Source organism: Chamaea fasciata, unplaced genomic scaffold, assembly GCF_029207755.1.
Source record: "Chamaea fasciata isolate MVZ Bird 193981 ecotype frontalis unplaced genomic scaffold, bChaFas1.0.hap1 SCAF_26, whole genome shotgun sequence".
Lineage (NCBI taxonomy): Eukaryota > Metazoa > Chordata > Aves > Passeriformes > Sylviidae > Chamaea > Chamaea fasciata.
In genome coordinates, this window is record NW_027094111.1 from 1,573,541 (window position 1) to 1,600,072 (window position 26,532).

At 56.1% G+C, this 26,532-nt stretch overlaps 2 protein-coding genes across 18 annotated transcripts in view; both read right to left on the reverse strand.

Moving 5' to 3' along the window:
• Window positions 1-7,398, reverse strand: LOC136301460 (microtubule-actin cross-linking factor 1, isoforms 6/7-like). The gene is made up of 2 exons (XM_066204505.1): window positions 2,887-7,398; window positions 1-2,589 (listed from the first exon to the last, which is right to left on the reverse strand). Exons 1-2 carry the CDS (start codon window positions 5,959-5,961, stop codon window positions 2,464-2,466), a joined length of 3,201 nt encoding a protein of 1,066 aa, XP_066060602.1. The 5' UTR covers window positions 5,962-7,398; the 3' UTR covers window positions 1-2,463.
• LOC136301458 (microtubule-actin cross-linking factor 1-like) overlaps window positions 1-26,532 on the reverse strand; it is a 135,386-nt gene that overhangs the window by 31,676 nt on the left and 77,178 nt on the right. For all 17 annotated transcript variants that reach the window (XM_066204503.1, XM_066204502.1, XM_066204500.1 and 14 more), the window contains 7 exons: window positions 25,892-26,009; window positions 24,590-24,652; window positions 23,624-23,865; window positions 22,739-22,868; window positions 21,749-21,948; window positions 20,570-21,065; window positions 18,516-19,987 (listed from right to left, as the gene is read on the reverse strand). In XM_066204503.1, the coding sequence (XP_066060600.1) occupies window positions 18,516-19,987; window positions 20,570-21,065; window positions 21,749-21,948; window positions 22,739-22,868; window positions 23,624-23,865; window positions 24,590-24,652; window positions 25,892-26,009 (2,721 nt within the window). The remainder of the gene's footprint in view (window positions 1-18,515; window positions 19,988-20,569; window positions 21,066-21,748; window positions 21,949-22,738; window positions 22,869-23,623; window positions 23,866-24,589; window positions 24,653-25,891; window positions 26,010-26,532) is intronic.

A 26,532-nucleotide genomic window follows, 5' to 3' on the forward strand; every position in this document is an offset into this window, starting at 1 on the left:
TGGAAAAGGTGGGAGAGAAAAGGTGACTTGTAAGCTGTGAGCTGCTCTTCCAGCCACTCAATCTTTCCATGGATACAACAGGCTTTCTTCTCTAGGGAAGATGCAGTAGCCACTTGCATTGATTTTATTGGAATTGGCCAAGTTTGTCTAAACTCCTCCCTCGCCTTGACCTAGTGACACAGATGTCACGGGAATCTGCTGCTGTGGAGCACAGCTCAGGGTCTATCCACACCCCTCCTCTGGTTTTAAATGAGTAAACCCCATTTTTCCAAGCACTGGAGTGAGGTAAAAAGAGAAAACTGAGGAAGAAATGAGAGCATCGGCTCTGACTCGCCATCAGATTGGGAAATAATGCTCCTGGGGAAAAACCCCAAGCAATTCTCACAGTGAAGCTATTGAGAACGGAGACCTGACATCATATGAGTTTTGTTAACCACGAAATTACAGGCAGCGAGGAGCTCGCTGAATTTCGAAAGACAAAGGCAATAGGCAATTAATGTGCGAGTCGTTTACCACGGATTTGGCACGGTCCTGCCTGGGAATCCTGTGGGGAAAAGCTTTCTAAACCAAAAAAGATTTGATAGGGAAGGGGGAGGAGAGCGAATGAAGCTCCCCATTGTCAGGAGAGGCAGCAGGGAGAATCCTGTTTCTCCGGAGGAGATAAACGCTCTTTATCAGAGCTGGGGATCTGCTGGAACCACGCGCTGCCTGTGCACCCTGTCCCTCCGCAGTCCTTCCCCGCCAGTCCCAAGGGACGAGCCTGCCCTGTCCCCACAGCAAACACCCCAAAAATAGGGAGCAGATTCCTGGCTCCCTCTGCTCCCCTGGCCCACGAGCCCATGCGGAGCACGGGTCACCCCGCGGCCGGCGCTGGGCAGCAGCAGAGCCCTTGGCCCTGTCACAACGTTTTCCCGTCGGGAGGCAGAGGGGATGGCAGCCAGCCACCTGCTCCCTGTGCCTAAGAATGCACTGAAATGGCCTGCACTGAAAAATTCCCACTTGGATGCAAGATCTCCCCCAGCAGAGGAGATCCTCGTGGAGGACACGGCTCTCTGCGCCTGGCAATCGCTTTGCTCCAGAGGAGCATGAAGCAAAACCCCTTAAAAACACCAAAATCCCCCAAAACACACAGGCACAGCTCCCAGCCCGAACGAGAGGCACTGCTCTGACTTTCCCTGCCTCACTTCCAAAGGGAAAAAGAAGCAACTTCTTCCCAGCAGAGCTCAGCAACCAGAGGGCAGGGAGGTCCCTCCAGGACAGGAGGGAAGGGTGAGCTGGCAGACACTGTCCAGAGCTGTTTGCTCATGGAGAATTCTGCCCCGGTTAAAAGAAATAAATGGGGACTTGGAATCATTGATTCCCAGGCTGTTCTCCTGTTACTGTTTATATATGGAGCTGCTGGGTAGAGGAGCCAAACCCACAAAAGGATCTGGCTGATAAGCCTGGCATGCCAGGCTGGTCCGAGCTCTCCGTGCACTGCAAAACAAACTCCAAAGGAGCCAGGCAGGGAGGGAGCCCTGTGGAAAAGCCTGGATGATCCAACCAGGGCTACCTGCCACACAGGTAGCAGCCAGCCTGAGAGCTCGATGCTCCCTGAGGAGCCTGACAAAAATAATCCCAGCAACAGCCTGAGGGTGAGTGTGTCCAACACACTTGTTTTCCTTTGCTCATAAAAGATTCCAGCGATTTAGTTCATTAACCTCACTGTGACTCAGCTTGGAAACAAATATTTAACGACTCGCCTTTACTGTGGAGAGAGGTGTCCTGCCCTGGGGAAGAGTTGGACAGACATTTTGGGAGAGCAGAAGGACTTCTGCTCCACCACACCTCCTCCTCCTCCTCCTCACTCCCAGAAAGGCTTCCCAAAGCATCCCCTCCCTTCCCTCATCTCCCTCAAACCCCACCGCTGTTGGATGTGGAATTCCAGGAAGCATCTCCAGGAATGCTTGGAGCAAGGGGAAGGTTTCTGGGGTGAACAATCAGAGGTGCTGAACCTAAAAAAAAGGATCTTCCCATTGAATTTCAAGCAATAGACACCTATGGCAAGAACCCAAAGGTTTTTCCCTCATCCAGGTCCCCTCTGGGTGTCCCAGCCCGTGCTCACATGGACCCCCCATGTGAAACCACCTCTCCAAGCCCCTCCACGTGCACATCTCAAAGGGGTGGTACAGCCCAAAGGATGAGTAATTGCCGCCAAATCGGGATTTTTGGTGCTGACTAACTTCTGATGTCTCCTTAGTGATATTTCTCCTAATCCAGATGGCAGGAAATCAGCGCTGGGCTGTGGGAACTCCAGCACCGAGGTCTCTCTAGGCAAGAGCCACGAGAAACACAAATCCCCAAACACCAGAGAGAATCTGAGCCCCTTTCCCAAGCGCCTTCCGAGCCTCAACACTCCAGTGCTCCCAGAAAAAAAAACAACTACGGACAGCAATGACTGCACGGGACAGGAATTGCTTGCAGTTAATTCATTTTACAGGTTTCTCTTTCCTGATATATTTTCTGCTTCAAAGATGGGAACTCCCTGCCAGGAGCCAGCGAGAAGGTTTTTCTGAAGTCCGTGATTTCCATCTGAGTGACCACAATGTACTTTAATAAGCCAAAAAAAAAAAAAAAAAAGTGCAAGTCAACATTTCAGGTCATCGAGCAGCGAGAATCTTTCGCCTCCCTTACTTACACAATCACACAACCCCCTCCCCCCCCACAAAAAAAAAAAAAACCTTTTCGCCTGCCAAATTCAAGCCCATCTCGGGAGGGAGAAGGCTGTTTGGAAGCCCAGATCGTGCGTTACTGAGTGGGCTCCCACCTCCCACCCACCCCTGGAGTGCAAAATAAAGCGAGTTCTGCGCCTGAAGCCCCGGCTGCGGGAGCCTGAGCAACAAATACCTCGTTATCTGGAACGAATCCATCTGGGAGAGCAGGGGGCCCTTCTGCCACGAGAGCGGGGCCGAGGGCTCCCTCCGTGCCCGATGTCCCCTCTCCCTGGCTGGGACACAGGGGAAGGGCACCCCCACAGCTGCGGGGACGGAGGGGGCCCCTCAGCACGGCCCTGGGGAGGGTTTGTGCCCTGGGTGCTCTGGCAAAGGGTGTCCCCAGCAGCTCTGGGGTGGTGGGACCCTCAGGGAGGGGTGAGAAGGCACCGGGGGGACCCTCCCAAGCTGCCAGCCCCGCCGCAGGTGCGCTCGCAACGGGGTCATCCTCCGCGGCCACCTCTTCGGCGGGCAGGTGCTCCAGGATGGGCGGCACAACCATGATGGCAAAGTCATCTGTATCCCCCAAGGCCACCACCAATGGCACGGGGTCACCACCGAGGTCCCCGGCACCCGAGGCCAGTGGCTCGGATGCTGGTGGTGGCACAGTGGCAGCAGGCACGTCAGCAAAGGGTGGTGGGGCTTCCAGAAGCTCCTCCACCATCAAGGGCATGGCAGTGGTGGTGGCTCCTGGAGGTTCCTCAGCATCCATGGTAGGATCCCCGGCGGCTGGCGGCATCCTCCGAGCCTGGGCCTCCAGGACAGCCACATCTCCTGGTGAAAGTGGGTGGGTTGGAGCAGAAAGCTCCTCAAAATCCCATGGGATGGCAGGCCCTGCAATGGACAACGTGCCGGGAAGCTCTTCAGGGGCGGCTGGGCTGGCAGGACATGGGATCTCCCAGCTGGGGGCAAACAACAAGTCCACATCTCCTGGCTGCAGGATGGCTGCTGCTGTCCCCCCATGTGTGACAGCCACCTCCACGGGGCACCTGTCTGTGTGGGCAGCCCCTTCCAGAGACAGGCCACGGCCCAGGGAAACCATTTCCCATGGGAGATCCTCAACAGGCACCGGGAATGCTGTCGGAGCCTTGGAGCCTGGCTCTGATGCAGAGCCAGCGTGGAAAGGCAGCAGAGAACCACAGCAAACATCGCCACTCTCTGCTGGATGAGTCCAGCCCTCAGCTCCACTCCCTGATCCCAAACCTGCAGCTTCATCCTCAGAAACCAGTCCTGGGACATCCCAGCTGGTGACCTCAGTCCTTCCAGGCAGAAGGTGATGGGTCCTGAATGGATCCATGCCCTCAAGGCCAGCCTGGCTGTGCCGTGGGGGGGACCCCAGCTCCTCCATCGCTGTGTCTGGAGCTGGGGGCTGGCAGGGGGACACTTGGCCAGGACAGGTCTCCTCGGGAAGCGAGTCTGGGTTATCTTCACCCCACCCCACCGGAGCGCTGGGGTACCCATCTCCCCCCAGTCCAGCAGCTGGATGTGCCCCTGTGCCAGGACACGGCATCCCACCAGCCAAAAACTCCGGGTCCATGAGTGGGTCAGGATCGACCTCCCCCAGCAGCGCTGGGGAGCACTCCAGGAGGGACCCCAGCCCTGCCATGGCCACGGGGCTGGGGGAGGCCCCTCCGTCCGAGTCCGTTGGGGTGACAGCCAAGGTGTCCCTTTCTGAGAAGGGCTCCGTCAAGGGCTCCAGCGTGCTCAGCACCTGGGAGCTGCAGGTGACATCGAAGTCCTCCAGATCTGACACAACGGCAGAGTCCGAGGCGCTGATATCCAAGGGGGCCCTGTGCTGACCCCCTTCAACCATCAACCCGGCCAGTTTGGCCGAATCTGAGTCCAGCCCCTCGGAGTCCATTGGGGACATCTGAACCTCCAGGGAGCTGGGGACAGCTCCATCGCCCCCGTCCTCATTCAGGCACTGCTCTTCCAGCTCCAGGAACATCTGCACCGAGTCCGTGTCGGACAGCTCGGGGCCCGTGGGGCTGGCTGAGCGCTCCAAAACTGGAGCAAAGTCCTCAACCCCACATTGCACCGCCGCGTCCTCCGTGCAACACGCGCTGCCACCACCCCCTGGGGACGTGCAGGACAGGGAGGTCCCCGGGCTGGGGGCAGAGCCATCCTCCGGAGCAGCGGATTGTTCCCTTTCTTCAGAAATATCTGCCAAGCAACAGCTCCTCTTCTCCTCTGCCACCAGAACAGCCTTTCCTCTCTCTGACAGCGTCGCCTCCTCCCACTCCTCCATCATCACCCAGCGCTCGTCCTCCTCAAATCTCAGCTCAGACTCCGTTTTCTCCCTGAGATTGGAGGTGATGAGAATATCCAGCCCCGTATCCAGCAGCTCCTCACTAAGGCACGGAGACAGGTTGACGTTCTCCACTGTAGAGTCCGACTCGGAGGCCTCCAGGGTCTCCTGGTGCCCATCGTTGAAGTTTCCCCTGATGAAGTTCTTCCTGGCTCGTGGCCAGGTGGCACTGGGGAGGCGGCGGGCCCTGGCCAGGTCCCTGACACGGCTGTCACCGGCGTTCAGCAGGGCCTGCCGCTCGTCCCGGGGGCCGCCATAGCCATCCCCGCCGAACTGCTTGGCCGCCAGAGCCTCTGCCGTGCCAGATGACTTGGAGACGTGCTCCAAGGTGAGAGACTCCGACATGGGCTCGCCGTGGTCGGGCTGGCCCGCCTGCTCGGCCAGCATGGCGCTGGAATCCCGCTTGTCCCGCAGGGAAGGGTTGGAAGCGCCCGCCTCCGACACCTCGCTGAGCGAAGCCCCCATCCTCTCGGCGAACTCGGTGAAGTTGGGCGGCATGAAGGACTTCCACGAGCGCCGGTTGACGTTCTCCTTCTTCTCGGGGTTCGGCCGCCTCTTTGGAGGAGCCGGTGCCGGCTTGGAGACGTCGCTGCTGAGCTTCAGCTGGTCGAAGATGACTCTCTCGTCCAGCTTTTTGGGTTCTGGCGGCCTGGACTCGAAGACGTTGGCAGCTCCCAGAGTCCCGTTGCTGGATATGGTGCTGCCATCCCCCTTGCCCAGGGTGCTCTTGGAGAGCTGGTTGAGCTTCGATCCCTGATCGATCTGCTCGTTAATTCTCATCGTGTCGTATATGGATCTCTGGGGCACGTAGCAATCCTCTATATAACCATCCTCATCCTCGCCCTTCCCCAGGCAAGTGCGGTTCTGCCGTAAACAGTCTGGCCGGCTCAGTGGTTTGCCCATGCTCTCGTCCTTAGGGATGACGGAACCACCCCGGCAACCTTTGGCCCGCCACGGCAGGAAGCATCACACAGAGCCAGCAGGTCCCAAACCCGCTGGGGACAGCCTCGAATCCCAAAGTGACACTACGGGGACGGGAGGGGGGACCGGCAGCACCGCGCCGGCTCAGCAGCCCGACCGGCGGTCCCGGGCAGTGAAACAACCCATCTCACCCCCCGTCCCGTCCCCCTAAAAAACCCCATCCATCAGCGGATCATCCAAAATCCAACAGCTTCGGTAAAATATTCCAAGCGGTTCGCGCCAGAAACGGCGGCGGAAGAGTTTGAAGCTCCTAAATTATCCCGTCCGTCCTTCTTTACTAACAAAGGCACTGCTTGTCCCGGCCGCTCCCGGCTGGCAGTGGCGAGCGGCTCCGCGCGTTTTCTGCCCGGCTCCGAGCGCCGTGGAAGTCCAGCTGGTCCGAATTAGCCTCTCCCCCCGACTCTCGTGTTTTCATTTGAACTGAGCTTGTCAGCGGATATTCGTACAACTTTAAACACAGGAAGTTCTTCATTCAGGGCAAACTCGGAGGTTTCCTGTCTCAAAAACATGATGGCATTGTCGCTGCCGTCACCTCGCCCGGTGCCACCGGCGGTGGTGGAACCCCCCCAAAATCCAGCCGGTGGGTGCGCGGCGGTCGCGGCACGGCCGCGGAGTCCGGAGGTGGAGGAAGGCTGCTGGGTCTTCGCTTGCCTTTTTTTTTTTTTTTTTTTTTTTTTTCGCTTTCTCCCCAGGAAAAAAAAAAATTGGCTATAAAACGCATCCAAAAATGGCAAAGGGACGGAGCGGGATGGAATCCCCTGAGTTGCCTCCGGGAGCCGACGGGGAGCAGCCGCGGCTGGAGGCGGCTGTTGCCGCTGCTTCTTCTCCTTCTCCTTCTCCTTCCTCCTCCTCCTCCTCCTCCTGCTGCTGCTGCTGCCGGCCCCGCTCGCACTAACTTTCCCGGCGGCCGGTGTCGGGCTGCGGCGGCTCCGCGCCACCGGGCGGCCCGGCCATGGCGGGGCGGGGGGCGGTCGCGGGGCCGGTACCGGTGGCGATGAGGGGCGGACCGGGGCTGGGGACGGTGGGGTGTCACACAAACCCCCCGGGACCGCCCTCCCGTTCCCCTTCCCCGCCGCTCTCGCCCCTTTTGTGCGCGGCTCAGCGGCCGGGCCGGGGGCGGGGGGCTCCGAGCCTCCCCCGCGGGCAGCCCCCGGCCGGCGCGGCGGGATGCATGGCCGCTGCCTTCCTCCTCCTCCTCCTCCTCCTCCTCCTCCTGTTCCTGCTCGTCCTCCTGCTCCCGGCCGCCGCCGCCCGCTCTCCTTCCCGCCGGCGGAACAAAAGGCCGAGCCGCACAGGCCGCCGCACGCCCCGGCCCCGCCGCCGCCGCCAGCACCGGCTCCCGCGGAGCTCCAGCCCCGGCGGAGGGCGGGGGGACGCGGGGGCGGGCGGGGGGCGGCGCCGCGGGGCGGGGCGGCAGCGCCGGGGCCACCCCCTCCCCGAGCGCCTCGGTGCCTCCCGCACCCCCCCGCACCGACCCCCGCCACCGGCCCCGGCAAGGGGGGCACCGGAGCGCGACCCGGCTGGGGAACGGGGGGTGATGCTCGGTGTTAGCGCGGGGGTGGTCCCCGCCCGCCCCGCCGGGAATGGCCCCTCCTCCGGGGGGAGGCGGCAGCCCCCGACAAAGAGCAGCAACGCCCTGGCTCGGCGGCGGCTCCGGCTCCGGCTCCCACCGCCACCGGCCCCGCTCCCCCGGCCCTTTGTCCGCTCTTCCCCGAGCCGGCGCTGGGAGGGAGGTGGCGACCCCCCCCCCCCCTCCCCGCACATCGGGTCTCCCTGCTCCTCACACCCGCCCTCGCACAAAGAACCGAGTTTCTAAATCACCGGAGAAACCCACCCCAAACACCCCCGAAGTACCAATTTTGCCTTCCCCCATTCGCTCTGCCAAAAAAAAAAAAAAAGCCACCCGCGGCTTGCCACCGTTCCCCTCAACCACTGCGGGCTCTTTTCCTAAAAAATCATGATTTTTTTATAGCCCCGGCTCTACGGTAGCATCCTGCTCCTCCCATCCTGAGTCCTGTCACCCTCTTTTCCTCCCCCAAAACCCTTGGGTTTAAGAGATGGGGAACATTGGAAGTGGGGAGGGAGGCAGCCCGGGCGCGTGAATCACCGCTGCGAAGTGATGCTGAGGGAAGTCACAGACTTGGGAGAGAAAACAGGAGGGTTGGGAACAGCCTCCACGCATCTCCAGGCAACAACCCGCCCCACCAGCCACCCGGCCTGCTACTTTGGGATGAATTATGGCATCGGGATAAAAATACAAGGTGTTTAACACAGAAAAACGTGCAGCAGTGCGCTCCAAAAGCACCAACACTGGGAGAATCACACCGAGATCTGAGCTTTGCTGTGCCACAGCTTCACCAAAAGCCTTCCCACCTGGCCATGGCGAGCCACAGCCAAGGAAGATGATATCCCGAATATTTTTTGATGCACTGCCATCCTGAAAACACTGAGGCTCGGCCAATGTCATGGTATGGTGTGGTGAGAGCCCAGCTTTCACATCCCCAAGCTCTCAGACCCTTCATCCCCACGTCCCGGCACCAACTGCACGTGCAGCAGCTCCAGCACCACATTCCCAAAGCTTTGTTTTGCTTTCGGAGAGATGGGAACGGATGTGCTGTGGAAGGGGAGGGCTCAGGGGGGAATTGCCCATTAAATAGTCCGAAGTGCTCCTCGGATGGAGATTTTTGCACAGCGGGAAACCTTTGGAACCCCTTTTTTTCCCCGACCATTAAATATAACCAAGGAAAACAGCGGGAGGCGGGGAGGGAGTGGGGATCTGTGGGGGGATTCCAAACATCCCCCAGGGAGCCTCTTTGGCCATCCAGGACATGTCCCCTCCACGTCCCCCCGCGCTCTCCTGGACAGCCAGCCAGACATTCAGCCTCCTCCAGCCCCAGCTGCCAACGCTGCCAGAGTGTCCCAACGCCTGGATTTTTCCCCTCGGCGGGGGACACCGCAGCTCCTGGTCCCTGGTATTAATCCAGAGCAGCTGAAACAACAAGAGGACAACGGTGCTGTGCCAGCAACGCCGCCCCAGCTCCTCTGCTACCACCTTGGCCGGGAGCTGGCGGAGCTGCACCGTTACCGCTCCGGGGCCCCTCCGACAGGAATCCCAGGCATCCAGGCTGGGGCGAGGAGGATTTTTTGTTCCACTGCGAAGAAGGAACGATCTCTCCCTCCCTCCCTCTCTCTCTCTCTCCCGACGTGGAGCTGCCCCGTTTCACAGCCAGAAATTCTTTTCCCATTTCCTCACCAAATCACGTGCCGGGAGCGAGCCGAGTCTTCCTCCGACCAACAGTTCCCCCCACCAACAAATTTTTGAAACCATTAGGGAAATATTGGGCAGGGATGAAAGCCAATTGGAAACATGCTGCGCCTGGCCCGAAGATCCCGACCACAGCTCTTGCAGGTTCCCCAAATCACGGCTTTAAGCCTCCAAGTGCCACCCCAGCGATGGGGACAGGAGCCAAACAGTGCTGGGAATTGCAAGGTCAGGGCTTTGCTTGAGCTTTGTGTCGCTGCAAGGGATGGATGTAGAAGGACATGAAGGTCCTGTCTGATTTTTGTCCTTTCAGGAGTTTCCATGTGACCACCCATCTGGCTTTTGCTCAGTCCCCAAACCTCCCACAAAACAGCTCCTGTCACCCAGCCTAGACCTGGACCCACCCCAGCCCACGTCCTGCAGCTCACCCTCAGCTAAAACCCACCCAGAGGTTTTTCCAAGCCCTTCTCCAAGCAGGAGCATCCTCATTTGTCTCCTGAACCTGCCGGTTTCAAGCTTTCCTCATATGGCCACGGGCCCCGGCGCGTGGGGACGTGCGCTGTCCCCATCACGGGCTGATGTCACCCTGTTTATGGTTCTGCTACATCCTGCCACCGCTGCTGCCACTGTTTACATGGCACAGCACTATTTGGAAACCAATGTATTTTTAGCTTTCTTTTAATGCATCTCAGCAGCTGGAAGCAAGGGACCTGTGTTATGTGACGAGCGAGAGAGCTCCGAGGCAGCTCAAGATCTCTCTGATGGACGGGTCGTTTATGAGATCAGGGTGCAACCGAGGGTCTTGTTCGCCCTCAAAGCTTCTTTAAGCTTCACCTTGGTGCCCTTCTGCCCTGGGAGTGCAGGGTGGATGGAGGAGAGCTCCTGGTTTGGCACTGTGAGCTTTGTCCCTCCGTGTCATAAAATCACAGAATAGTTTGTGTTGGAAGGACAGGAGAACTCATCTCGTCCCACTCCCTGCTATGGGCAGGGACACTTTCCACTAGACCAGGCTGCTCCAGCCTGGCCTTGAGGGATGAGGTAGCCACAGCTTCTCTGGGCAACCTGTCCCCTGTGTGTGTGTCACTGTGTCCCCCATATCTGACTCCACGAGTGTCACCCCTGGGCCGGGACGCTGTGCCACGTCCAAGCAAGGCAGAGTGGATAAGCCCAAGTGCCTCCAGCCCAACAGAAGGACTGAGGGCGCATTTCACCCTCCCTCAGACACGGCAATAAAAGCACAAAGCCAAATCAAGCACACACAAAATCTCCCTTAGAAACGGCGCTTTAGGTTGCGCTGGGATTTTTAGCAGAGGATTCATGTTTTTTAAAGCTCTTTGCTGCATTTGTCAGGTCAGAGGGACTTCTTTCTTTCCCTCTTGCCCTCCTCCTCACTCACTCCTTTTCCCAAACCTCTGTGATTGCCATTCCAGTGCCTGCTCCAGGCAGGAGCACCGGGGCTATTCCCACCCTGCTGTGCTGCTCTGGGTGCTCCTTTATCCCTTTGGCTCACAGCTGACTTCCAACCAACCTCCCACCAGGGCTCTGCCACCACTCAATCCCTCTTCAAAGGCTACAGCTGCTCGGGATGCAGGGAGCCAGCACATCTTTAAATCAGCCATTTGGAACCGGGAGCCTGTTCATTCAGGACTCTCCTCCGCGGGGCTGTGGGAGGAAACCTCGGCAGGCCCCGTGGGGGTCTGCACCTCCACGGGGAAAGTTTTAGGAAGAGGTTAAAATCCAAACTCCCAGAGAAACCTCCTGCACTTTGGCTGCACAGCTGCAGTGAGCGCTGTAAATAATAATAATAAAAAATATATAAATTCAATTTATTTTGTTCTTGCAAGAGTGTAGGAGCCGCACCGCAGCGCTTTCGCTTGCAAGGCAGCTAATATAGACGTTGGTATAAATAATTCTCCCGAACGAAGCCTGGAGCCCACGTGTTACAGCAACGCTCAGGCACAGCCCCACGGCATGCAGCGTTCCCATGGAACCCCATCTCCGTGCACAGAGAGCCCCAAAACTCCCCGGCGGCGACCTGTGAGCCGAGGGTAGAGCCACGTGGCAGGGCCCTCCTGGCCAGCAGGTGAGAGCTGCTGGAATGCCCGTTTTTGTCCTCAGCCGCTCCGTTTCCCTGCAAATTGAGGCACCCTGAGCTCTTCGAGCATCCCACTCCCACCGCACTGCCCACGAAGTGCAGAGGCTGCTCCCCAGACAAGGGGGGACAGCAGGGACGGGGTGATTAACAAACTGCTCTGAGGCTCTTTAGGAAGTGAGGTAAGTGTGTTATCATCCTGCATGGGAGACATCGAAACCGCTCCTTCAGCAGGAGAGTTGGCAATTGTTCTTGAAAGGCTGCAGTGACTAATCCAAGCCTGAGTCCTTCCCTGCTTGCTCCAGACCCAGTGGTCACAGTCCCTCCCTTTCCCAAGCCTGGCTTGGATGCTGTGGGTGATGGGAATGTCCCCACAGATTCCCCCCTCCACGGCTGCATCCTGCCAGGACCAGGCTCCTCTCCCTCCTCTGCTCAGCCCTTGCAGACAAAAAGCCTCCCATCTCCTCCTCCCTCGGATCCTCAGCTCTCCTGGTCTTATGCAAAGCCGGTATTTTTAGTATCTCCTGGAAACACTGTGAAGTGTCATCACCACCAGCTAACGAGTGCTCCGGAGAGAGGACATTCCTCCGGCCCATCTCCCTCTGGCTCAGACGTGGCAGGGTCGCCAAAGCATCCGCAAGTGGGTGGCTTTTGGAGCACTGACCCAAGGCAGCTCCTGAAAGGCAGCATTTGATGGCAGCCCGATTGTTTCACGGTCAAGGAAAGAAAAGGAGGAGGAAAAAAAAAAAGAAAAAAAAAGCCTTGCTGTGATTTGGTTGATCTCAGCAACTCTTGGCTCAATTTGCTCTTGTTCTCGGGATCAGGGAAGCGCCTGTGCCTCTGCTGACACGTCAAGGTCAAAGCCCACCCGTGGTTTGCTGATGAACCAGCACACCGGCAGCGTTCCCTCTGGAAAGGAGCTGCTCCAGGGGTGCATTCGCTCTTCCCTCAGTGCTAAAATTTACTTCCAAGGAGCCAGGAGGCTGTTGGTGTGCAAGCGCAAGATCGCCAGGTTAGAAACGCACCCAGCCCCAGCCAGGCTCGGTGACAGCCCTGTCACCCAGCACAGCCCGTGCTTATCACCCCCCATTTATCATCCCCTTCCCCAGCGAGGGGAGATGGTGCCTTTAAGGCAGCTTAACAGCTGTCAGAGAGGAGGCATTTCTGCCTGCGCTGCTGATGCTGAAAATACAAGCCAGAGATACTTTAAGTAGGTCTGGAAAGCGTTCAACGAGAAGACACCGTCACGCAGCCTGTCCCCACTCCCAGCCCAGTCCCACCCAGCTGCTCCCAACCCCACGACTGTCGGGAGCCTCACGCATTCCTCCGGGGGCACAGAAGGGTTAAAAATACCCTGGGCCAGGCTGGGGCACGGCAAGTGGCAGAGTGTCCCTTCCCTGCCACATCCCGTTCTCAGAAACCCACCTCCCCTTGCCCACCTGCCGGGGGTTTGGCTGTTTGATGGGGTGTGGAGGGCCCAAAAAAGCCACCCCGGAGGCGAGGGCTGGGTGCTGGGGCATCGCCTGTGTGACCACTTGTCTTGGCTAAGGATCACTTGTCCTGCTGCCTCCAGAAATTAAGGCTTTGAGTGTCAATACCTTGCGCCATCAGCACATGGAGTCACTCCTGCTCGCCAGTCCAGCCCTGCAATCCCAAAATGGGATGCTGCTTTTCCTCTCTGCCCATCTTCTGCTCTCCTTAGGAGGGTTGGAATGAGATGGTCTTTAAGGGACCCTCTCCCAACCCAAACCATTCTCTGATCTTCGAAGAGCAGCTCTGCAGTGGCAGGAGCAGAGCTAACAGTCCCAGGGAGAACCACAACATCATTGAGGTTGGAAAAGACCCTCAAGACCACAAGGGAAGGTCACAAAATGCCCCGTTGTGCACCCAGGGACCAGTGAGGAGCACAAGCTGCAAACCTAAAAGGGCTAAAACTTCTGGGGAGAAACCCAAACTTTGATCCTCCTGCTAAACATCCTCGGTGAAACACTGCAGGATGCTGGGCAGTCATGTCCCCATCTCTCCCTGCCTCTGACATCCATGCCTTATGCAGGGGACACGGTGGGGTGACATCAGTGGCAGCCCCCCCTCTCCAAAACCATCACCCTCAGGCAGTGACACCTGGGAGAAACCCAGGGACACGAAGCGCCAGTGACACTTCTTTGAGTCAGCTCCCTGGTGGAAAGGTTGGGGGAATTACGAGTCATAAATAAAGGGCTGAGAGAAGCTGACACCCCCCAGGCAGGAGGAGCGTGCCTGGGCTCCCCAGCCCGGGCTAACTGCTGCCTTCTCCCTGGAGCAGGGTCAGAATGGCATCGGAATGGCCAGATGAGTAATTCTGGTTTGGGCCTCACTCCCGGGATTTCTTTCCTGATTTTTTTTTTATTTTTTTAATTGAAGCAGACAAAGAGGGTGCTGGAGGCACAACGGCTGCGCGGGCTCTGGCCGACCCGACCTACTCTAAAATAAAGCAGCGAGGCTTCAGTTATTGCTGTCTAGGGATTCTCCCTCCCCCTCTTCATCATCCAGCATTAAACCTTTATTGCTGTGACACAGCACCGCCAGAGTTCACCGCGTTGAGCAAGTCCAGTTTCCAAAAACCTCCCCCAGAAAATTCCAGGAGGAGAGGCAGGATCCCAAAATCCCACCTCTTCCCTCCTCTGCCTGGGCAAAGCCATCACCCACTGAAAGCTGGATGATGCGGGAGACCCCCTCCTGCTGCCCCCTCCTCTCCAGGGTGGGGTTTAATTAACTCTGGGAGGCCAGACCCTGGATAAACAGCCTGGCTGTGCCAGCTGCGGCACGTCCTGGCTCGCCACATTCCTGCGCCGTGCCCCAGCGCCGCCGAGCTCAGCTGTGGTGACAGCGGGAGCCACCAGCCCACGGTGTCCAGCCGAGCACAGACACGTCACCAGGTGTCCCCTCCGCTCAGCCAGCTGCACCTGCACCCGCCCAAAGTGACGGTGATCCTTTGGGTTGTTGTCAAGCTCGATGTTTTTCTTCCTTGGGTTTCATTTTGGGGGAAGTGCTCCGGATTCTTGCAGAAATCCCTTTTTCTGGCTGTTGAGCACAGCTCGGAAGGAATGCAGGGTTGATCCTGCTCTCGTCTTCCCCACGGGGACAAAGTGTCCCCAGCAAAGCAAAGCACCCTGGCACGATATAGCTGAGATTCTTTGCTGGAGGAAACGCCCACAGAAGCTGTGGCTGTCCCAACCCTGTAAAAGTTCAAGGACAGGTTGGACAGGGCTTGGAGCAACCTGGGAGAGTGGAAGGTGTCCCTGCCCCAAACCATTCCATGATTCCGTGACTGGGGAGGCACCAGGATCCTTCACTCCTGAGCACTGAAAGGCAGAGAGCCCAAAAATCCCTGCCAGCTGACCCAGGGCCGAGCACCAACGCTGTGCCTCGTAGGTGAAATGAAGAGTTTGTCCAAAAACAACACCGTGGATCAAAGAGGGTCCCAGATCAGAACTGCCAACGCCAAGCACAAGCCACGCTTTGAAACCCAAGTTCAAAACCCACTGTGTAAAAGATAAACAAAAGCCAGCCTTAAGCTTGCTTAGCCAGGAGGCCAAGCTAGCCCAGCAGAGATGTCTGCCCCAAAACACCCAAGAATTTGATTCCATCAGCTCCGTGGCCCAGGCAGATGGGTGCTCCTTGGCCAGACAGGACCAGCCCATGCCTGAGGCTTTCTGGCACCTCTGCTCCCAACCAGCAAACCTCACCTCTGCTTCTTCAGCGTGTAAAGGAGGATGAGCCACTTGCACTGAGCAGCACAAGCTTTATCCCATTAGTTTCACAATTTTGGGGGTGAAGAGTTCTCACTCAGGGTCATGCAGCTGATCAGGGCTTGCTGGTGATGGAGAAGAAGCGATGCAGAAACGCCCTATGCCTTCATGTGAGTGACCCCCCCCAGTCTCATCTGTACCTGGGGAATCACTTCCCTGGGGAATTCTGCTGTTCGCCAAACTGAATCCACAGAGCTGTTATGTTTAGAAACATCTCAACTGTAGCTCATTTGATTCCAGTCATTAAAATTTAATATTAGCGTAAGCTTTGAGAAACCTGAGCTGACAGCAGAGACGGTGGAGGGGGAAGAAGTGCCCCAGCCTGGAAACTCCTACGAGCAGCTCTTGCTGGTGCCTGCCACTTGTCCCTCGTGCTGAAGAGCCCAACTTGGCTGTGTGAAGCTCAGCGCAAGGATTCTCCCGGCTTTTAGCACCTTTTTACACAAAAAAGAGGCTCCTCAGAGAGGCAGCAATGGAATGAGAGCCACTTGGGTTAAACTCCTGCTGGAGATCAGGAGTTAAAGATGAGGTTCCTTTGCTCTGACAGCTTAACATGAGCTAAACCCGTGTTATTTCTTCTGTGGCACAGCTGGATCCGAAGCGATCCATCGGGATGTCCATATAAGCACAGGCTCCAAACCGCAGAAATGCCTTTCAGCTGCACTAGATCTCACCAGAAAACTCAGGGCCGAATTCGATGACCCCTTCAAGTCTCCTCCAGATGGGGTTCCTTACAATCCTGCTGCAACCAACCAGTCCCCGCCTGGTTTTCCCACACTCCCTGAACTCCAGCTTCCACCCTGGATCATTGTCCTGGCTCCTGATGGCCGTGGGAGCTGGTGAGGACCCGTCCCCAAAATCGCATCCGCTCGCTGAAGCAAAAACCCCTCCTGCAAACAAAGCTTCCCCCTGAGCACAATCCAACAGCTGCTTCCCAGCCTCCTGCCTCGGAGGAAACCGGCCAGGAGGAAAACTTACAGCGGGCTCATCCATCCCAAAGCCAGGATTAGTCCCTCTGTGACCTGGGAAAGGGGCTAAGGGGGCGGGGGGGGGTGGAGAGAGAGGAAATGCACAAATGGCAGTTTTCCAAAAGTTAAGGAGGTTGTGGCCTTTTGGGGAAAGAAAAGGGAAAAGAAAAATACATGGGGAAGCTTCAAATATGAGCTGCTTCCAAAGTCATCCGTTCCCAGCCTCCACCAGAGCCTCCGATGTATCTCCTTTATTAAAATCCGGACACAATGAGTCCAGAAGTGCCCACCTTTGTCAGGGCTCCGTTGGCAACTTGCCTGGAGCCCTGGGGCCGTGCCTGATTTGCATCTCATTTACACAGATGTTCATTAAAATTAATGCCTTAAGACATAATATCTGCCTGCATTTGAGCCTTCTGGACAGACAGAGCGCGACCGCTCCCGGAGAGCCCCCCGTCACCCCATCCGTCACCCCATCCGTCACCCCATCCTCCCCCCGGAGCACTGCCAGCATGAGGAGCTCCTCTGCTCCACCAGGACACTCCGGGCACGCCCCTGGTTTGCAATCCAAGGAGGGCAGGAGTTGTGATATTGTCTTAGAGAGTGAATTCATTGGGAAATAAAAGCCTGGTGCAAGCAGGAGAAGCGCCCCGAGCTCCCCATGGAGCACGAGCCAGGCTCTTCTACAGCTCTCCCTCTCCAGGCCCTGCTGAGGCTCCTCCACGTGCAGATCAAAATCTGGGATTGCATTTCCCTTACATAGGAGCAGAAGGTGAAGCTTTGCCAAGATCAGCTCTGCAACCTTTCGGATTTGTGCAAAAATCCCTCGGGATGAACCGCGCACGGGAGGAATGGAGGAAAGGGGGGATGAAGGAATGCTGCTGTAACCACGGTTGCTCCATCCTCCACTCGTGCTTCTCCCCCATTTCACTCCCAGCCATTACACAGCAAAACCTTCCCACCGCTGCTGCAGCTTGCACTTTCCCACCCACAAAGGCCCCGACTGCTCCCCGTGGCCTCGATGGCCAACGGATGACTCTTGGTAAGGACATCTCAGAGCCCCAGACCCCCTCAGCTCAGGTCACCCACACCTTAAAGGGTCGTCCTCAAGGTCACTGAGCTGTGGACCACGTGCAAACCCCACGGTGGGTTAAGCTGCTCCTGCCCAGTCTGGGTTTTGTCATTGTTCCTAATGAGAGCTGCTCAGCCGGGAATAATCCCCTGTTCTGCAGGAAAGGTTCACTGATTTTAAGGACTCAAATCTCCTTTTTGGAAATATTTGTTCCGAGTGACTCCGTGGTGTTCAATGGTGAATTGAAATCCTTCTCACCGACATCAGCTCAAAGCAAACTGCCCAACACAAGCAGCACCATCAGGTGAGGTCGGATTTGTCCCATAAATACACTTCAGCCCATTTCGTTTTTGGATAGGCAAACCCCAAACCAGGATCACCTTGTCCCGGTGAAGGTTTCACAGAGCTGCTCAAGTGGTGGAACGGGATCAATTAGCCATGAGATGAAAAGTAAATGGCTGTAAAGCTGCCTCTCCCTCCCGCCCCGCCATTAACACCAGGAAACGAGCAGCCAGATGTAAATCAGCCCAATCATCAACTCCTGAGCACATCAGGAATAGAAGTTTCACAGCAAGAGAATTTCTAAGCCGTGTTAATATAATTAACGTAGTGTAACAGCACGACCCAACATCATGATACTGTATAGAAATATATCAAACACACTCCAACTCTTCCCTCTCTCAAATCTTGACGGTCTCCATCAGCTCCTTGCTGGAAGTGTGAACAGCCCACATAAAACTTCACCTTGGTTTTATTTCCTGGATGCACTCCTTGTCACAGTTTATCTGCGGCACTTTTTGTGCCCAAGGATCCCAAAACGGACGTAACATGTGGCCCAGACGGAGTGAAGAACAAACAGGAACAGTGGGCCAGGCAGAGCCAGACCTAGAGGAGGATCTGGTCTGCACTAGACTCTCAAACAGTGCAAATTCACAGCTCAGGTGGACTCAAACCCCTCCCTTCCTCCCCCAAAATCTAAATGGCACCCACCCCTACCAGCCCACGGGGTGCTGGCACGCCAACATCACACGTCACCAGGAGAAGAGGGATTTTCCTGCCAATCCCAGAATCTTTCCACACCTTTCCACCACAGACTATCAAGTCCACCAGCAGGATTACACATCCTCCAGAGCAAGGATGTTACAGTGCAAGCCCACTCAACAATCACAGCAACAAACAACGAAGACGCGGCGGCTTGAAGCCACAAAAAAACCGCAACGCCGAGAAACCACTTTAAAAGAAAAAAACAACGACAACAACCGAGAAAACGAAACCATTGTGGAATCGAACTCACCTTGAAGTCCGCCAGCTGCTGGTTGATGGTCTCCACCTCTGTCCCCACCACCCACTGCAGGGCCTCGTTCTCCTCGGCCGCCGCGGTCATGTGGCTGAGCTCCTTCAGGCGGCTGTAGAAGTCCTCGACGCGGGACAGCGTGGTCTCCACCTGCTCCTGCCGGTTCCTCCCTCTCTCTGTCAGCTTGCCGCACTGCTTGCTCAGCGTCTCCAGCTCCCGCTTCAGCCCCACCAAGTCGGGGCTGCCCTCGTCCTCCAGCATTTTCTTGCACTCGCTCTCGGAGCACTCGATGTCGCCTTTCAGGCGGTGCAGCTTGCCCAGGAAGGCGCGGACGTCCTCGGCCTGGGACTGGAGGCTGTCAGAGTCTCTCCCGATGGGGCCCATGCTGTCCAGCTCATCATCCAGATCCGCCAGCTGGGAGAACATCTCCCTGACCCTGCTGTTGAACTGGCCGATCCCTTCCAGCTTGTTTTCCATGAGGGCGCAGCAGTCGTTGACTTTCTGCTTCACAGCCTTGAAGTCCTGCTGAGCCACCTCAGCTTGGCTTAGGAGCTGGGAGCAGTCGGATCCGTCTGGAGCATCTTCTACCAGACCTTGAGTGAGGTTTTTCAGATAATCCACTTGTGGCTCCAGGGCCTGCAGCACCTCCTGCTGTGCCCTGAGCTTCTCCAAGTTCTTGTTGCTGCAAGCTTGCGGCCCCAGGGCATCGTAGATCTCCAGCTGGTGCTTCGCCCCTTCCAGCTTCTTCTCGATGTTCTTGAAGCTCTCCTGGAACTCCTTGAGCCTCTGGGACATTTCTTCGATGGAGCCAGTCTTGGTTTGCAGCTCTTCTGTGATGGCATCCATCTTCTGGTTGATGCCGGCCTTCTCATCGCGGATGTCATCCTCGTCCGTTTGGGACGCGTCAGTCAGGATGTCAGCAGCACTGTTGAGCATCTCCAGCAGGGACCGGCGCTTCTCCACGTCACTCAGCAAGGCCTTGGACCTCAGAAGAGTGGCCTCCAGCTGCACTGGATCCAGGGTTACCTCCAGCTCTGCCATCCTTGCCTTGCAGTCCTCCACCCAGGGCAGGAGATCGTCGGCGTGCCGCTGGTACTTCTGAGCTTTCTGCAAGCAGTCCTTGAGCTTGGAGTGTCTGTCAGCAGCCTGTTTGCTGAGCTCCTCCCAGTGTGTCTTCAGGCTGACCAGTTGGTTCTGCAGAGTGGTCTTCTCCTCCCCAGGCTGGACCGAAAGCAGCAAAGATTCTCCCTCGGCCACAATCATCTCGTAGGAGCCGCTGTGTTGGTTGAGGCTCTTCTGGAACTCTTCTTGCTCCTGGATTTGGCTCTGCAGCCTCTCCAGTTTGGCAGAAATCGGTTGGCTCTGGGCTTGCTGGCACCTTTTGTCATCCAGCCAGGTCCTGAGTTCATCAAACATGTGCTGGAACTGCTGGGAGCTGGCGAGGGCAGTCTGCAGTCGGTTCATCCGGTCGGCTGGAATGGCAATGAGATTAGACGGTGACAATTAAGCTCAAATCAAATAAGCGAAGTGCAATTATTTAAAATCATCTTAGATGCACCAACTGTGTTTTGATTAACAGGAAGGAGCTTTCCATTGCATCACCAGCCCCTTTTTGCTCACTGATTCATAAATTTCTTAAGTAGTAAGAGGCAGCGGTGATGCAGAAGTCTCAGCTCTCCTGACCAGTCTCTAAATGTAACCTCAGAAACCAGAAGATGCATCCCAAGATCAGAGGGTGGCCTGGGGCTTCTTCATGCCCCAATCTGAATTTAGGAACCAGGGTTTTCTTTCCAAGAATGTGCCACCCTGCTTGGTGAAGAGCCTGGACAGTGGGGCTGAACTCCTCTGCTCCCTCCCCAGGCTTGGGTGTTTCTGGGGCTGGAACTCTCCCATGCTTGGTGCCACATAAAACAGCCATGAAGAACCCTAAAAAGTGATAAATGGTGCTTCCCCTATTATTTGCATAAACCCAGTGATGGGAGGGCCCTTGGGCAGAGAGCAGGGGTGGACCTTGACATCCCAACATCTCTTAAGCAGCTTCTCCTCTATCTCACCTGCCAGATCTTCCAACCCTTTGAGGGGAAGTGCCACGGTCTCCAGACGTTTCCTCAACTCATCTTTGAGGTACTGCTCCCCAATCAGGACGGAGAGGTCATCACAGAGGGTCTGAGCCTCCGAGATCTCCTCTTCCAGCTGCTCCAGGTCCGAGCGGATCTCACTGGTCTCCTCCAGCTGCTGTTTGACAGCATCGGGCTGGGTGCTGATGGCAGACTGGCTGCTCAGGCGCTGCCCAACAGCCTTCACCTTCTCTGAGAGGCCCTGGAGAAGCTCCTGGTACTGGGTGCTTTTTACTATGGCTTGGTCGATCTGGCTGGAGCGGGAGTTGAGGCGCTCCGTGAGCTCGGACCATTTCTGGTTGACCCCTTGGAGCTCATCCCGCACCTGGCTGGTGGATGGAGAAACATCTCCAGGCCCAGTCAGGATGCTCTGAGCTGCCTGGTTGAGCTGCTCGTGCTGTTGTCGGCGAGCTTCGAATTCCTTCAGCATAAACTGGGACAGAAATAAAATAAAAATGTTTGCATAAAACTGACAGCTCCGAGTACACACAGTCAAAACAAACCAGACCTCCAGGGGCTTTATCCAGCCCATGGAATCAGCAGGAACAGGCCCTGGGATGGGACAGCAGTTGGGCTGGGTAGGTCAGGATTTACTGTGACCTTGGAAGTTAAAAAGCTGGGAGGGGTCTGTGACTCCAGGACTTTGCTCTCTCTCTTGTTTGTCTTGTAATGTAGCATAAACCACTTAGATTAGATGAAAATCTAATTATCTCTACTGGGGCTTTTTTTTTTTCTCCACGATGTGGCTGGTTACAGCCATGTTAGGATTTGGAAGCAGGAGGAATGGAAGGGCCAGGCTGGCAGGCAGAGGGGCAGCATTAGCAAGTCCTGCAGAGCGTCAGCACAGGCCTTGTTTAAAGCAATTCCAGTCTCTGAGAGGGGCCAAGTGATTCACTGGTGAGTCAATCCAGCGCGGGAAGGGAGCTGAGCACTGCACCCTTTTCAAGTTACTCACAGCAGTTTAGGCTCAGTGGGGTTTGGAGCACTTGGAAGAGGAGCCACGAGGTCTCTGAGCACTCAGTGCACACCAGAGCGCTCACAAGGCAAGCACACCCTTTCACCTCCCTCCTGGACGAGATGCTCTCCTCCATCCACAAAGACACAACCCCCTCTCACCTGGACCTGCTGCTTCTGAGCGCTCAGCATGTTGGGGTCGATGGAGAGCGGGCCCAGCACGCTCATCATCAGCTCCTTCTCCATGAGCCAGGGCCGCAGCTGGGCCTCGGCAGCCTGGAACGTGGCCAGCTGGGTCGCCGACTCCTCCAGCTTCTGCTGCCGTGCTGCCGTGGCCTGGCTGGCCCTCTCCCACCTGCAATCTGAAGCACCACCTCTTGTCGGCCACGGTCAAGCTGCTGGTCAACCCACCCCTCCATCACCAAGGTTATTTTCCCCTCCCCATGGTTTGGGAGAATCTCTGTTTTCCAATAAAACTAGCGTGGCTCTACCCGCTCTCCATCTAATAAGCCGTTACCCAAATTTAGTGGCTGCATGGAAGCTTCCAGGAGAAGACCCTGCAAGCAGGATTTCTGTGCTCTAATCACTACTGCCATGAGCTGGGCTCTCCTTGGGCGAGCCATCTCACATCCCTGGCCTGATAAATGAGGATGCTCTCATGTGTGCCCGTCCTCGCACAGCACACTCAGATCTCCCGGCCGGAGTCAACGCGTCCCTGCTACTTCAAAGAAGGGAATCTCTGGGCTTCCTTTTGAACACACAGCCTTGTTTAGTCAACACTTAATTACCTAGGATAGCCTCACTAATGACTAGAATTTTATATCAAGCAGTGAAGCTTTTAATCAAAATAATCAACCTGTGGCACTAACACATCTCCCCCCCCACCTTGTGTTTTTTTGTTTTTTTAAGAAGCAATTTAAGGTGGCAATCCTTTAAAATCCACATCCATCACAGAGATTTCATTAATCACGACAGCGCTCGTCTCAGGAACACCTTCCACACCAGACAGCTCAGAGATAGGTCTGCTATTTACTGAATTTTAATTAGAAGTGACTCCGCTCTAGCGTGACTTTGGGATCGCCCCACACTCCTGAGCCACGTCTAACGTGATGTTTGGAGACAGAAGCCTCATTAATGCTTCAGGGCACTTACTCAGGTCTTCCTGCATCTTCTTCCAGTTCGCTGCTTCTGGGGAATCTGGATATTTCTCCAGCAAGCCAGAAAGTGCTTCCTTTACCTTCTGGATCTTCCCAGAATTCTGTTCCAATTCAGCCAGAAATGCCTGGAAAAGAATGATTTGAACTTCCTCAGATACAGGGCAAAAGAATCTCTGAGTAGGAATGAAGCAGCAGCCACAAGCTGGGGCTGGATAATTTGTGTTCTTTGCTCCTTAATTAAACCAATTTTTAAGCAGTTTTGTGAGCTAACTCGGCTGCAAGGGCAGGGAGAGGCTGGGAATTGCTTTCCAGGAGAAGCTGGAGTGACCCAGCAGCAAGGGCTCCAAATAAATCTCTTTATCCCTCAGCCTGACATCAACAGGCCTAAAAGCAAAGGGGCACTTTGGGCTGCTGCTTCATGGATCTGCCTGGAATTCCTGATTTGGGAATGCCCTTCTTTAACTCAGGGCAAACCCTTGTGCCTCATTCCGTGCAATAAAGCACACCTTTGGGAGATGCATGGCAGAGGGGTGGAACTGGATGACCTTTAAGGGTCACTTTGTGATTCTATGACCCAGGCAGCAACGGACAGAACAAGAAGACACAGTCTCAAGCTGTGTCAAGGGAATATTGTGTGTAGGTTGGATATTAGGAAAAAGTTTTTTACAGAAAGGGTGATAAAGTATTGGAATGGTCTGCCCAGGGAGGCGGTGGAGTCACCATCCCTGGACGTGTTTAAAAAAAGACTGGATGTGGCACTCAGTGCCAGGGTTTAGTTGAGGTGTCAGGGCATGGGTTGGACTGGATAACCTTGGAGGTCTCCCCCAACGTAGTCATTCTGTAATTCTGTAGCCCCAGAAAGTCGGGCAGAGAAGTTCACCTTGTTGTGCTCAGCCTGAGCTCTCATCGTCTCCGTCTTGGTGGGCGAGGAGGAGGCTTCCAGCTCGGACAGCGTCCGTTCCTTGGACTCCAGCCACTTGAGCATGGAGCTGGCCTCCTCCTGCACCTCCTGCATCCTGTCCAGCATGGCCGAGAGCTGCTGCTGGCGCTCCCTCAGCGCCGTGCCCAGCGCCTGGTACCGCCGGCTCACGTCCGACACGTCGCACTGGATCTCCGTCAGGTCTGCGCCCAAAAAACCAGCCCGGGGTCAGCACCACTGCCCCCGTCCTCCACCTCAGGCTATCCGGTTCTAACCCAGCCCCAGGCAGCCACACGCAGCCCGGACGAGGAGCAAGAGGCCACGTTCTGTCTGCTCTGCCTGCGGAGCGATGTCGCATCATCCTCACCTCTCCTGCCACGGGGGATTTTCCACTTGTCCCCCCTATGCCCTTTGACAGTTTACAACCAAAGCTCTCTCTCTGTGAGCCTGATGCAAACCGAGCCCCCTTTTCATAAAGCCACTGCTAATACAAGGTTAAATAATTTGGCACCAAGATATGAAGCCATTTTTATGCACCTATTACCTCGCTGAACCGGCGAACTAACAGCAGATAACAGGCAATAATTAAAATTGCTCTTCAAACTGGAGGGCTGGATGCCGTTATAATCCCGCAGGACCAATGAATTTAATTGCAGGCCTGAAAATGATCTCCCATTTATCAGCTCCTAACACCACCTGACGAGGTGTCAGGGTGCTGTCACTCCCCAAGGCTGCCCCTCTCCGTCCTTCAGCCCGACCTCCACCCTTCATCACAGCAGCTGAGAATTCCCAACCCATTGCCAAGCTCATTTCCCTTCTCCTGGGATGATGACAGCGTCACATTGAGGTTTGTATTCCCAGGGAATGGAAATGCAGGGACAAAAAAGGGACAGGGGGACGGCTCAGGGGTGTTGACAGCGAGCTCACCTTTGCACGTGTGGTATCCGTTCACGCTGCTTCCCGAGCCTCCTGGAGTGGGCAGAGTGGCACCTGGGCAGAGGGGACAGGGACAAGAGGGACAAGACAGAAGTGTCAGGGATGCAGACAGCCCGTGATGAATGGCTGCTGCACGACAGGGACCACCAGGCACCGACGTGGCGGCTCCACCGCCCACCTGGGCATTGATTTGGTTTGCAGTCCCTTTATCTCTCCTCCTCCTGCTCCCCTCACTTTCCAGGAGCTGCTTCTGCCTTTTTGGAATTTCTGAAGCTTCTGGAGCAGGGCAGCTCTCCCACAACACCCAGAGAGCAGGGATAACGTGGCTTCTGCATGGGTTGTAGTACTGGGGACCACAGGCGTCTTGCCATGTGCTACCCTAAGCATGATTTTGAGAATTACACCCAATAAAACTCCTGAATGCCTTCCCTGAAGGGATTAATTCCCCCATATCCTCCTTTTTTAATGGGATGAAGCTGTTCAAACCAGCCCTGTGTTCATGCTCTCTTTGCCCAGAGATGCAGGATGCACCGGTGTCTCTTCTCTGGACACCAGATGTCACAACCAAAGGGAGCCTGACATTTTCAGGCAAGTCTCTTTTCTAACCACATATTTTAAAGCTTTCAGGGACATAAGGGGCTGCACCTTTCATCACCCACAAGCCTCTCCTCACTTCTCCTGATGGTTTTCCAAAGAACTGCTCGTGAGCTTAATCCTAACAAACATATCCAGACTGTAAATTCCCGTAAATTCCCATCAGCGATGAGAGTCCAGGGACTTGCTCTCACAAGCTGGAAGACATCTTTGAGCTGGTTTCCAAACGAACCAGACATAATCTCATTGCCTCACAGACTTGAAGCCAAAAGGGAGACCAGTAAATCACATCTGCCTATCGCAGCCCCAAATGTCATCCAGATATGAAACCCAAATGCTGGAGGTTGATAAAAACAACTCCAGCCCTCGGGAGGCTGAAGAACATCACCAGGAGGGAGCAGGAGCCACTTCCACGAGCTCCCAAGCTCTATCAGAGAGTGATATGTGTCCCCACAGCAAACAGAGGGCAATGCAGAGCTCGTTAGGCTACAATTAATTAAGCCAAGTTAGGATGATGCATTAAAGCAATGAGCGCCAGCAACTCAACCACCGGGCTGAGCCCCGCCATACTCAGATCACCACAGGCCCTCTGAATCTGGATAAAAGGGGGAAATAACCCCGTTTTTTGCTCAAGGCAGGCTCAGAGAAGACGCAGTGGTGACTGCAGAGTTGTCCTCAGGAGCGTCGGCCACAACTCACCTGCCTTGGGCGGGGTGTTGGGGGCCGTAATCTCCACGATCAGGTTCTCCAGGAGGGTCCCTCTGCGGCCAATCTCCTCCACCTGGGGCCCCTTCCCCTTCCATTCCTCCAGGAGATCCTGCTCAAAAGCAAAGTTTGGGATTGGAGGCCACGCTTGCCCGGCCACAGCCCTTCCTCCCTCTCCTGTCCCCTCTGGTGACACGGTGACACCGGGACACAGCACCCAGGGAACCAGCTCTCGGCTGCACCGGGGGAAGTGGGTGTGACACGTCTATTTTTGCCCGGGGGGGGGGAATCAAACAGCGGAAAATCTCTTCCCAACTAATGGGTCTGCTGAAGGAAACCTTCTCCCTCCCACCATTCCGGGGACATCCCTCCTCCCCCCTCCCTGCGGAGCTCAGCCTGGATGAGCCCAATCCCACTGCAGGGTGTGAGGGCTGCGGGTGACTCAGCAGAGCTGCTCTGCCTCTGAGTCAAACCCCGGGCACATCCCGATTTATCACATCCCTGTGCTGGAGAGCAGCGGGGGCTCGGGTGACAGGAGGCCACCTTCCACACCTACCACGGGAAACACTCAGAAAAACTGAGCGTGCTCGGGTCTCCCACTCCCGAATCCCGCCCAGAGCAGGCACAGGGAGTGA

Excerpts from the sequence above, each read along its gene's own strand:
- LOC136301460 (XM_066204505.1), bottom strand. The coding sequence starts at position 5,961 with ATGGGCAAACCACTGAGCCGGCCAGACTGTTTACGGCAGAACCGCACT. Across the intron at positions 2,590-2,886 it reads GATTCGTTCCAGATAACGAG|TACATTGTGGTCACTCAGAT; the intron begins GTATTTGTTGCT and ends GGCTTATTAAAG.